We start from the raw sequence: 12,870 nt of genomic DNA, 5'->3' as shown, positions 1-12,870 counted from the left end.
TGATACCTCCCAAGGACAACAAAGTAGATCTGACCTTGTTGGTGGGGTGGTGGTGCAGGTGAGACTGCCTGAGGGTGAGAGGACAGGAGAGGTGACTGTACTCCTTGCTGCCTGCTGCAGTGGGTGAGCTAGCAATGGCAATGCTAGAGAACTCACCTTGTTGGTGTCCATGAGGGAAAGCTGGGAGGCTGACCAACCCAGCTACCACCCAAGCCCAGAACCAGGACTATGAGGTGGCTCATCCAACATTCTCCTCATGTATGAACTGCTGGAGCATGTGAAATGGCCAGACCTACAGATCCAAAGCTGCAGGATCTCTGTGACACAAAGGATCTCTATGACACAAGGCAACAACGAAGGTTATCCAAGAGGAGTCCCAGTGAGGACCCATGTAGGAGAAGCCAGAGACCTCAGACCAGAACAATGACTCATTGCAATGAACACTTACAAGTAAAGATGTAAAGTAAAGTAAAGATGGACTAAAGGGTACACTGTGGGACTCACTATGTCACACTACAGCCTCTACTTTGGGACTTTATTTTTGTATGGTAGTTATTTTGGTTGATTTTGTTTTGATTTTTTTGTTTCTCTTTTGAATTTTGTTTTGTTTTGTGGGAGAGGTTGTAACGTTGGAGGGTGGATATGAAGGGACAGGGAGATGGATGGATTGGGATGTATGACGTGAAACCCACAAATAATCAATAAAAAATTGAATTAAAAAAGCCAAGCATTTAATCTTAGCCCTCAGGAGGCTGAGGTAGGCAGATCTCTGCATTTTTGAGTCCAGCTTTCTCTTTAGATTGGGTTCAGACAGCCAAGATGATGGAATAGCTCTGAAAAACTAGTTTGTTCTCTAAAGCTTTGGCAGTCTGAAATATTTTAGCAGGAATTCAAGAGGTGTGGGGGACCAGCTCCCACCTTTTACAGGGTTCCTATGAGGAGGAGAGAGGAATACAGAACTTAGAGTGAAAGGCCTAGCTGAGAAGAAGGAAGACAGAAATACAAGATAGCTTCAGGAGGACCTGGGTCAATACCCAAGGGCCCAGAACTTTATTCAAAAGGGCTTTTTATAACAATGCCAAGGGGAGGAGAATAAGACCTCCCCCTTGTAGATACAACCAAGTATAGACCCTTCCAAACACCTGGCATCCAGGCCCATGGTCCAGTCATCCTCTTATGCAGTCCTGCTAGATAAAGCAAGTACGGATCTCACTAGGAAACCTCTGTAGGCTCCCACAAAGAGGTAGGTAGTCATGATTTCATTCCTATGTCCCTTGTTCTTTCTTTTTTGATGGCTTTTTACTCTGCATGTCTGGCTCTCCTAGAAGATGCTCTATGGACCAAGTTAGCCTCAGACACATAGAGTTGGGTCAGCCTTTGCCTTCAGACTACTGTGGTCAAAGCCATAGTCTACCACATCATGCCTACCTAGTTCATGAATTTCTATTTAATTACCTTAACCACACTGTTAGTTTTTAGTTAGTGGTTTAGAAAGCTTGTCTTTAACATTAATAAAGAACATCAAGACTTTATTATTGTTATTATCATTATTATTATTTTTATTAGTATACTTAAAGCATCATCATCATCATCATCATTACTATTAATTTGTGATATGATCTCACTAGGTAGTTGTGCCTATCTAGAATTCCTGATGTAGAGCAGATTGGTCCCCAAGTCTTACACTCTGTGAGTGCTGAGAGATTAGAGATGTGAATCCCCATGTCCCTGAAAGACCCTAACCCTTCAGGCTTAACCCCCCCCCAAGCCCCAGGAGAATGAGGAACTAAAAAGCTAGTTCCAAGGGCAAACTGACTCAGCCACCCCTGCCACAATGTAACAATGTAAACAGATTTCTGTTAAGAGATGCAACAACTGTGACTGGGATAATTTCAAGTGTTCCAGGAAAGACCACTGTGACCTTTGTGTAAACTTCACTCCCACCCTGATACCCCCCTTCAGGTTTCGGGAAGAATGTGCATGGGATGTGACTGTACCCACCCTGTGATCAGGCCATGATCTTGTGAAATTAGCCTCTAGCCATAAATCAATCGAAACGAAATTGTATGGGAATTGTAAGCTTATGGCTTTTGTGGGTTTTCCCTTGAAAAGTACCCATGTGGCTGCAGTAGGCACGACCCTTGCTCTTAGGAGGAGAGTAGCCCGACTGACTGTACAGCCGCATCAATAAACCTTTTGCTGTTTACATCAACTGGACCGGAGTCTGGGTTCTTGGAGCGCCCAACCGAGAAGGTAGTACCCTGGGTCTGGGGTCTATCATCCCCACACAACAAAGAATGAGTAACATCCACTTCAGAATTACAGTGCCAAGTGTTCTGTGTCATTGCCGGAACCAGTTCTCTTTGGCACAGTGATGATGAGCCTTAAGAAAGGAAGAAATGAAGGGAAGGCCCAAGGAGGGTAAATTGTGAAAATATAGTTCAGAAGTAGGGAACTTGCCTAACATGTTGGACATTCCTGACTTTATCTCCTGCAAAACACACAGATACAGCTGCCCACAGATGACAGCATGCATATGTGCAATTCCACAGAGAGAAGAATGCTGCCTGGAGATCAAGTAGAGGATGTCAGAGACTCATTGAATATTTAAGATTTATTTAGTCTCCAGAGCATTCCTTAAAGGGGTCTAGAGTCAGGATGGGTGGTGCTCATGCATAATCTTCTTACCTGCGAGGATGAGGTGAAAGGGATTAGGTTCAAGGCTAGCCTGGCTCTGCAGCAAGATAGTCTTAAAATAAAACAAACCAATGAAGTAAATATATATACATATACGGAGACACAGAGACCATGAGAAAAATCTCATTCTGCTTTGGGCAGGGGGCAAGAGAAAAATCAAGCCAAATTCAAAGGTGGAGAGAAATGTCTTTATGTCTCCCTGTTGTTTTCTTCCATCTCTTCATGCTGTATACAGCCCAGACCAGAGGACTCTTGATTATATCCCCTTAGGCTCTGAATGCTAGAGTACATAGGGCCTACCACCTACATTCCACTAATTTAAGAATATTTTTTCGCTGGGCAGTGGTGGTGCAGGCCTTTATTCCCAGCACTTGGGAGGCAGAGCCAGGCGGATCTCTGTTAGTTCCAGGAAAGGCGAAAAGCTACACAGAGAAACCTTGTCTCGAAAAACCAAACCAAAAAAAAAAAAAAAAGAATATTTTTTCAGTATGTCTTATTCCTGCCCTTGCCAATCATTTTTCTATTGTCTCTCTAAGGATTTAAGAGGTCAAACATTTGATACCAGGCCTCAAAAGGCAGAGGTAGGCAGATCTCTATGTTTTTCAGCCAGGTTGGTCTATAGAATGAGTTCAAAGACAGTCAAGACTGTGGAAGGACACTTCCTTTCAAAAACAGAAAGGGAAAGAACCCAAATCAGGCTGAAAGTTACTTTTCATTGTGTGTATGGTTAACCCATACAGCTCAAGATACTCTTGGGACAGGCTTAGGAGGATTGCTTATATGCAGGAAGGTCATTGTGAAAAATATCTAGAAATAGGTCAAATTAACTATATTTCCTCCATATATGTAATGAATGTATAATTTAATCTTCCTTCTTTGGCTTAGGCTTGCATTGGGAAACAGAGGAAGTAGGAATCCTGGATGTTTGATAGGTGTGTCTGGGCATACCAAAGAGAACTTGTCTCCAAAACCAAAAGAAACTCAATAAGACCCCAGTCAAGGTCCACACCCTTAAATATGTCCTTGTCCTCAAAGAACAGATTCAGATGCTGGAAACAGTGATGTCCTTCTTTAATTATATTCAGGAGGCAATGGCAGCCTGGAATACACAGGGAGTTTAAGGGGAGCCCTGGGAAACAGTTCATTTGAGTTGAGGCTGTCCTTCTTAAGTGGCTTAAACTCAAAAACCCAAACACACAAAACTTAAATGTAAGAGAAAGCAAAACAAAGGTCTAGTATAATTGTTTAAAACAAGAGTTTAGCAGAGACATCATCATCAAGGAGAATATGTAAGTGGTAAATAATATGTAGTTATTAAAAAAAATGAAGTAGCACCAATTAAAGGTGTATCCCCAAGCCTCTAGGTCTGGATTAAAGGTGTGCGTCTTCCTTCCTCAAAAGTCCTTGTTTAACATGGATCTATCTACTTCAACTTAAGCAATAATTTCTCACAGGTGTGCTCTCAATTTTGGTGTTTTGTTCATTCCAGATATAGTCAAGTTGAGAACCAAGAATAGCCATCACAAGGGTGTGTTATTTCTGTGGTTAGTCTTCCATCAGTAAGGGATCATGTCAACATTTGCACAGCTATTATTTACTCTTGTATGTTATTACAATGACTGCTGCTATAAACACTATCAGGGAAGGGGTGTTTTCCTTAACTTGTCAGTGGTCTTAGTTTTCACAACATGGATGGCAGGTGAAGACCTTATACATGGTAAGGTGGAATCAGAACCAGGAAACCCTGAAGGTGACTCTATTCTTTCCTCCTTTTATTCCATCCAGACCCACAGTCCCAGGATGACTCCAACAAACTTTAGTGGTGGTCTTTTCCATGCCTCTCAGATAATCCTACTTGGAAACAGTCTTCCAGATCCATCTAAGGGCACCAAGATAAACAAAATCAGAAACAATAGGTCCCACTTAGCAAAATGGAATCAAGGTCAAACATGTGTTTTAAACAAACTTAGTAAAATAGCATAATCACTAAAAGTCTCCCCACCAGAAAACAAAAAAAGCCCAGGACCAGAGAATTTGAGGGAAGCAGTATCTGCCACTCGGACCCCAAACCCACATGGAGAATAGTCACTGAAGTTACTAGTTAGTCACCTGCCAAAGGTTCCTAAGAGGAAACAAAAATTTAGGCATCAAAACCAGTTGATTGATGTATTCTGCATTGAGGGATGAACAGCACTGGAATCAGACTTTCAGGAGAGCTAGGCTGGGAATTGCTGAGTTGATTGAATCACTGAGGTATCTTCATGTCTTCTAGGTTAGTGAATCTCTCCAGACCTGATGAACTGGAGAGAGATGATAGATGTGGGGAGCATTTAACAGATCACATTCTAAGGGGAACAGTCTCAAAACCCCTTCTTTGGTAACTGTTGAATATTTTCTGCACTATTTGGAAACCAGAATGTGGTCTCACTTTTTAAAAATGGTTTGCTTATTTATTTAGAGTTTTTTTTTTCATTTTACATACCATACCCTGTTATCCTATCTCTCTTTGAAGTCCTAGCAAAGTAAGCATGGAAGTTGAAAGTTTAAAGAGGACAGAACTCACCAGTGAAGGATGAAAATTATGAGGTATTAAGAAGCTGAAACTTGGCAGTAAGCATGATGGAGTTGAGAAGCACTTAGGATCTTCTCATAGCACACCCTTAACTGGATCTGGAAGAGTGTTTTCAAAGAGGATTATCTAAGGGGGAAGGAGAGACCACTATCGAAAGTTGGTGGTGCCATCCTGGGGACTGTGAATCTGGATGAATAAAAGGCAGGAAAAAAGACTGTCACTTTCAGGGTTCCCTCCTGGCTCTGCTTCTTACCCACCGTATATGAATTCTTACTCCCTGACCTTCACGTTGTGAACCCTGAGTCCCCTGACAGGGTAAGGAAAACACCTCTCCTGGATCATGTTAGAGGCAAGAATTAGTGTAAAACCCCTATAAGAGTAGATAACAGCTCTATGGAATGGACACAAACCCTTATTTTACAGAAGATGAACCACAGAAAGCAAAATACACTTTTGGTGGTTATTCTTGATTCTCAACCCAACTAGATATGGAATTAACTAAAATCCTAATATGGAGGACAAAACTGTGAGAAATGTTTTGCTTAAGTTGAAGTAGGTAGATACACTTCAAATACAGACTTTGAAAGTTAAAAGAAACAAACATCTAATTCGAATCTCAGGGCCTGAAGACACACACCTTTAATCCAGATCTTGAGTCTGGAAGACACACCCTAAATTGGACCACACCCTCTGTTGGAAGCATATAAAAGGACGTGGAAGGAGGAAGCTCTTGCTCTTTGCCTGCTTGCCCTCACCTTGTAGCAAGACCATTCCTTCCCCGGCATTAGAGAATTTTCCTTCAGAATTCCATCATATACTGAAGACCCAGGGAAACATCCAACCTCCTGGACTGAGTAAGTACTAGATCCTTGGCTTCCCTTCACAGCTAGCCAATGTGGGAATAGCAGGACTGCAGCCCTAAGTCATTCTAATGAATCCCCTTTGTTCATACACAGAAAGATTAATTATATATGTTCTGTTACTCTGCAGAACCCTAGTATAACATTTTTGATATGAGTGTACAAAATGTTCCAAATTTTCAAAAGTTATCTATAATTATGAAAACTGCGTACCTATTGACCCAAGATTTAATCTAGAAAAAAATGGAGTGATGTAAGAGGCCCTAGTAGCCTACACTGTCTTCTCTGAAACTAGTATTGAAATCTAGATAGAAAATTTCAGACCCAAGTTTCCACCCTCATAGAAGATGGGACAGAAATAGAAACTAAAAATCTAAACCAGGTCTATTATTGTATCCCACAGAGTGAAGATAAAACACTTGCTAGTTCTTCATTTTGGATCCAGTTTAACCTTCAAACTACCTCCAGAAATGTCAGGGGACCAGACATCCCAGAGATGTGACCACACCCAAATCAGCGTCCAGAATATTTTCTACAGGTGGACCATCAGCAACTTTCGTTTTCTTCTGGAGGAAATTCAGGAAAGCATTAGAAGCCCAACTTTCTCAATAGGAGCCAATGACAAATGGTGTTTGAGAATACACCCGAAGGGAGTGGATGAAGAAAGTGCAGATTACCTGTCAGTTTACCTAGTGTTGCTCAGCTGTCTAAAGAGTCCTGTTTGGGCAAAGTTCCAGTTCTTGATATTAAGCACCGATGGAGAGACAACCCACGGTGAGAGCAAAACTATAGTCTCTAGGTTCGAGCCAGGTGTTGAACTGGGGTTTAAAAAGTTCATCCTTCGAAACTTCCTCTTGTCCTTTGTACCTTGGCTTCTCCCAGATGACAAGCTCACCCTCCTCTGCAAGGTGAGCATGGTTGATGACTCTTTGAGCAACTCTGACCAGAACAGAAAGCCAAGAATTCAGGTTCCTAGATGCACCTTGGCAGATGAGCTAGGAGAGCTGTGGGAGAATTCCCAATTCACAGACTGCTGCCTGGTGGTATCTGGCCAGGAATTTCAGGCTCACAAGGCCATCTTAGCAGCTCGCTCTCCAGTTTTCAGAGCCATGTTTCAACATGACATGAAGGAGAGCAGAAAGAACCACTTTGAGATCCCCAACCTGGAGCCGCAAGTCTTCAAGGCAATGATGGACTTCATTTACACAGGAACAGCAACAGACCTGGACAGCATAGCAGATACTCTGCTGGCAGCTGCTGGCAGGTATGGCCTGGAGCGTTTGAAGGTCATGTGTGAGGATGCCCTCTGCAGGGACCTCTCTGTGGAGAATGCTGCCCACACTCTTGTCCTGGCTGACCTCCATAGAGCAGGGCATCTGAAAACCCAGGCATTGGATTTCATTACAGCACATGCTTCTGAGATCTCTGAGACTTCAGGCTGGAAGACAATGGTGGAGTCACGTCCCCACTTGCTAGCTGAATCATACCATTCCCTGGCTTCTGCTCACCGCTCTTTCCGGCAGCCCCCCTCAAACGCCTAAATCGACCCTAGTACCTGGTCAGCTGTGACCTACATGTGTCTCCCAGAAGCAGCAGCCAGTGTAGTTATTGATTACACCTGGATAGACTATGGGACCTATGTAGCATTTACAGTGAATCTGGGGAAAGACAGATGGTGGATGAGACTTTAATACAGGTGGAAATGAGTTGAATGGAAGGCTGGGGGAGGGGAAGGTCTGGACTCTGGTACAATCTACTCAGCCTTTTCCCTGCTGCTGTACTGGTTTGATTTTTGTCCAATGAGTTGTAAACTGGAATTCATATTAATTGCTGGTCCCAAGCACATTACAACAGGGTTTCTTTGGAGAAACTTGTCTGAATTGGACCTAGCAGAACATATGGTCAAGGACTCAGAAAGGAAAAAAACAACCTGAATATTTGATTATAAGAGAAGGGGAAGAGAATGAAGACATTTTTCTCCAAACTCAGTGTGTGGGAATGGAGAGATGACTCAGTTGGCAAAAGCAATTGTTGCTCTTGTAGAGGATCCTTGTACAGTTCTCCTCTTGTCTCTATGGGCACAAACATCTCTGTAGACAGTACTTAACCACCCAAAATACAAAATGAATAAAAATTTTAAAATCAGCTTGTGGATTCTAGTAGTGTTTTTGTTTAAAGAAAGCCATTTTAGTCCATCCAGATCTGCTCAGCTGTGGAAGTTTGTGGTACTGTGTTTCCCAAAATGTTGTGTACCTTGATAAACTTATCTGGGGTCAGAGAACAGAAAAGGTACTAGTTAGGCAGTGATAGCACACGCCTTTAATCCTAGCATTCCAGAGGCAGAAATCAGTGAGTTCAAGGATACAGACAGGCATGGTGACTCATCACGCCTTTAATCCCAGGGAGTGGTGGTAGAAAGCAGAAAGGTAAGGCCGGGCAGTGGTGGCACATGCCTTTAATCCCAGCACTCCGGAGGCAGAGGCAGGCAGATCTCTGAGTATAGGTCAGCCTGGGCTACCAAGTGAGTTCCAGGAAAGGGGCAAAGCTACACAGAGAAACCCTGTCTCGAAAAACAAAAACAAAACAAAAAAAAAAAGCAGAAAGGTATATAAGGCGTGAGGACCAGAAATTAGAAGCATTTGGCTGGTTAAGCTTTCAGGCTTTGGAGCAACACAGTTCAGCTGAGATTCATTCTGGATGAGGACTCAGAGGCTTCCAGTCTGAGGAAACAGGACCAGCTGAGGACCTGGCAAGGTGAGATAGCTGTGGCTTGTTCTGACTCTCTGATTTACCAGCATTGACCCCAATAACTGGCCCCAGGTTTGATTTTATTAATAAGAATTTTTAAGATTCATGCTACAGAAGTTTGTTCAGTGTCTTCACACACACACACACACACACACACACACACACACACACACACACGTCAATGAAAGGAAACCTAATGAAATTTTGTTATGTTCATATTGTGCACCCTAATAAACTTATCTGGGGTCAGAGAACGGACCACTAGATGCAGCCACTAGATACAAAGGCTGGAAAATGGTGGCACTCATGCCTTTAATCCTAGCATTCCAGAGGCAGAAATTCCTCAGGATCTCTGTGAGTTCAAGGCCACATTGGAAACAGCCAGGCATAGTGACTCATGCCTTTAATACCAGAAAGTGAGCCTTAAAACCCAGGGAGTGTTGGCAGAAAGCAGAAAGATATATAAGACGTGAAGACCAGAAACTAGAAGCTTTTGGCTGGTTAAGCTTTTAGGCTTTTAGCAACAGTTCAGCTGAGATTCATTCTGGATGAGGATTCAGAGGCTTCCAGTCTGAGGAAATAGGATCAGCTGAGGAATTGGCAAGGTGAGGTAGCTGTGGCTGTTCTGTCTCTGTGATCTTCCAGTATTCACCCCAATACCTGGCTTCCAGGTTTGATTTTACTAATGAGAGCTTTTAAGATTCCTGCTACAGTCAACAGTAGGCTTTCTTCAGCAGCTGATGTGAGCAGATACTGAGATCCACAGACAAACATTAGGTAGAGCACAGGGTTCTTTATATATTCGGGATATCAGTCCTCTGCCAGATGTAGGGTTGGTGAAGATCTTTTCCCATTCTGTAGGCTGTCGTTTTGTCTTGTTGACCGTGTCCTTTGCCCTACAAAAGCATCTCAGTTTCAAGAGGCCCAATTTATTAATTGTTTCTCTCAGTGTCTGTGCTACTGGTGTTATATTTAGGAAGTTTTCTCCGGTGCCAATGTGTTCAAGACTACTTCCTACTTTCTCTTCTATCAGGTTTAGAGTAACTGGATTCATGTTGAGGTCTTTGATCTACTTGGACTTAAATTTGTGCACGGTGACATATATGGATCTATTTGCAGTCTTCTACATGTTGACACCCAGTTATGCAGCACCATTTGTTGAAGATGAATTCTTTTTCCATTGTACACTTTGGGCTTCTTTGTCTGAAATCATATACTCATAAGTGTGCAGATTAATGTCAGGGTCTTCAGTTTGGTTTCATTGGTCCACATGTCAGTTTTTATGCCAGTACCAAGCTGTTTTTATTACTATAGCTCTGTAGTAGAGCTTGAAGTCAGGGATCAGGATGCCTCCAGAGGTTGTTTTATTGTACAGGATTCTTTTGGCAACCCTGGGTTTTTTATGTTTCCATAAGTGGTTGAATATTGTTCTTTCCAGATCTGTGAAGAATTGTGTTGGGATTTTGATGGGAATTGCATTGAATCTGTATATTGCTTTTGGTAAGATTGCCATTTTTACTGTGTTAATCCTACCTATCCATTATCATGGGAGATCTTTCCATTCTCTGACATCTTCTTCAATTTCTTTCTTTGAGAACTTAAAGTTCTTTTCATACAGGTCCTTCGCTTGCTTAGTTAGCGTTACCGCAAGGTATTTTTTATATCATTTGTGGCTATTGTAAAGTGTGATGTTTCTCTGATTTCTTTCTCAGCCCATTTGTCATTTGTATATACAAGGAATACTGTTTATTTTTTTGAGTTAATCTTGTATCTGGCTACGTTGCTGAAGGTGTTTAAAAGCTCTATGAGTTCCTTTGTCTAATTTTGGGGTCACTTATGTATACTATCATGTCATCTGCAAATAGTGAAAGCTTGCCTTCTTCCTTTGCAATATGTTTTCCCTTGATCTCCTTTTGTTGTCTTATTGCTCTAGCTAGAACTTCAAGTACTATATTGAATAAGTATAGGGACAGCGGACAGCCTTAACTTGTTCCTGATTTTAGTGGAATTGCTTTGAGTTTCTCTCCATTTACTTAGATGTTGGCTGTTGGCTTGCTGTAAATTGCCTTTGTTTTGTTTAGGTATGTTCCCTGTATTCCTGATCTCTCCAAGACCTCTATCATGAAGGGGTGTTGCATTTTGTCAAAGGCCTTTTCAGCATCTAGTGAGATGATCATGTGTTTTTGTCTTTCTTTTGGTTTGTTTATATGGTGTATTACATTGACAGATTTTCTTATGTTGAACCATCCTTGCATCCCTGGGATGAAGCCTACTTGAACATGTTTTGATGTGTTCTTGGAGTCTGTTTGCCAATATTTTATTGAGTATTTTTGCATCATGTTCATAAGGGAGAGTGGTCTGTAGTTCTCTTTCTTTGTGGCATCTTTGTGTGGCTTGGAAATCAGGGTAATTATAGCCTTGTAGAAGGAGTTTGGTAATGTTCCTTCCGTTTCTATTGTGTGGAACAATTTAAAGAGTATTGGTATTATCACTTCTTTGAAGACCTGTTAGAATTATGCACTGAAACCTTCTGGGACCGGGCTTTTTTTGTTGGGAGGCTTTTAATGACTGTTTCTATTTCCTTAGGGCTTATTGGTCTATTTAGATAGTTTATCTAGTCTTGATTTAACTTAGGTATGTGGTACCTATCCAGAAAATTGTCCATTTCTTTTAGATTTTCCAGTTTTGTGGAGTTCAGGTTTTTGAAGTATGACCTGATAGTTCTCTGGATTTCCTCAATGTTAGTTGTTCTGTCTCCATTTTCATTTCTGATTTTGCTAATTTTGATGCTCTCTCTCTGCCTTTTGGTTAGTTTGGATAAGGGTTTGTGTATCTTGTTGATTTTCTCAAAGAACCAACTCTTTGTTTCATTGATTCTTTGTTTTGTTCTCTTTGTTTCTATTTTATTGATTTCAGCTCTCAATTTGGTTATTTTCTGGTGTCTGTTACTCCTGGGGAACTTTGCTTCTTCTTATTCTGAGGCTTTCAGGTGTGCTGTTCAGTCACTAGTGTGAGATTTCTCCAATTTCTTTATGTGGGCATTTAGTACTATGAATTTTCCTCTTAGCACTGCTTTCAGAGCATCCCATAAGTTTGGGTATGTGGTATATTCATTTTCATTGATCTCTAGGAAGTCTTTAATTTCTTTCTTTATTTCTTCCTTGACCCATTGGTGATTCAGTTGAGCATTATGATTTCTAGGATACTTCCTACTTTCTGTTCTATCAGGTTCTGTGTAGCTGGATTTATGTTGGGGTCTTTGATCCACTTGGATTTGAATTTTGTGCATGATGATAGTTATGGATCTATTTGCAATTTTCAACACGTTGATATCCAGTTATGCCAGCACCATTTGTTGAAGATGCTTTCTCTTTTACATTGTACAATCTTGGCTTTTTTGTCAAAAATCAGGTGTTCATAGGTGTGTGGATTAATGTCAGACACTTCAATTTGATTGCATTGGTGCACATGTTGGTTTTTATGCCAATACTAAGCTTTTTGTATTACTATAGCTCTATAGTAGAGCTTGAAAGCAGAGATGATGATACCTCAGAAGTTGTTTATTGTAAAAGCTTGTTTTAGATATCCTAGGTTTTTTTTTTCCATATCAAGTTGAGTATTGTTCTTTTGAGGTCTGTGAAGAATTGTGTTGGAATTTTGATGGATATTGCATGAATCTGTAGATTGCTTTTGTAATATTGCCATTTTTACTATGTTGTTTCTACCTATCCATGAACATGGGAGATCTTTCCATTTTCTGATAGCTTCTTCAATTTCTTTCTTCTGAGACTTAAAGATCTTGTCATACAGGTCTTTCACCGATTGGTTAAAGTTACCCCAAGGTATTTTATATTATTTGTGGCTATAGTAAATGGTGATGTTTCTCTGATTTCTTTCTCAGCCTGTTCATTGGTGAGAGTGGAAAGTTGAAGTCTCCCACTATTCGTGTGTGTGGTTTGATGTGTGATTTAAGCTTTAGGAATATTTCTTTTC

At 41.2% G+C, this 12,870-nt stretch overlaps 1 protein-coding gene across 1 annotated transcript; it reads left to right on the top strand.

Annotated features, from left to right (window-relative positions):
- The first annotated feature begins 6,599 nt into the window (after positions 1 to 6,599).
- On the top strand, positions 6,600 to 7,670 carry LOC131913778 (speckle-type POZ protein-like). Its single transcript, XM_059266560.1, has one exon. The coding sequence runs from the start codon at positions 6,600 to 6,602 to the stop codon at positions 7,668 to 7,670; it is 1,071 nt and encodes a 356-aa protein (XP_059122543.1).
- Positions 7,671 to 12,870: the final 5,200 nt, after the last annotated feature.

This window comes from Peromyscus eremicus, chromosome 6 (genome assembly GCF_949786415.1).
Source record: "Peromyscus eremicus chromosome 6, PerEre_H2_v1, whole genome shotgun sequence".
Lineage (NCBI taxonomy): Eukaryota > Metazoa > Chordata > Mammalia > Rodentia > Cricetidae > Peromyscus > Peromyscus eremicus.
Note: the sequence above shows the minus strand (reverse complement) of the source record. Positions and strands in the feature narration are given on the sequence as shown.

Bases quoted from the DNA above. Each gene is read 5' to 3' on its own strand.
- LOC131913778 (XM_059266560.1), top strand. From the start codon at position 6,600: ATGTCAGGGGACCAGACATCCCAGAGATGTGACCACACCCAAATCAGC.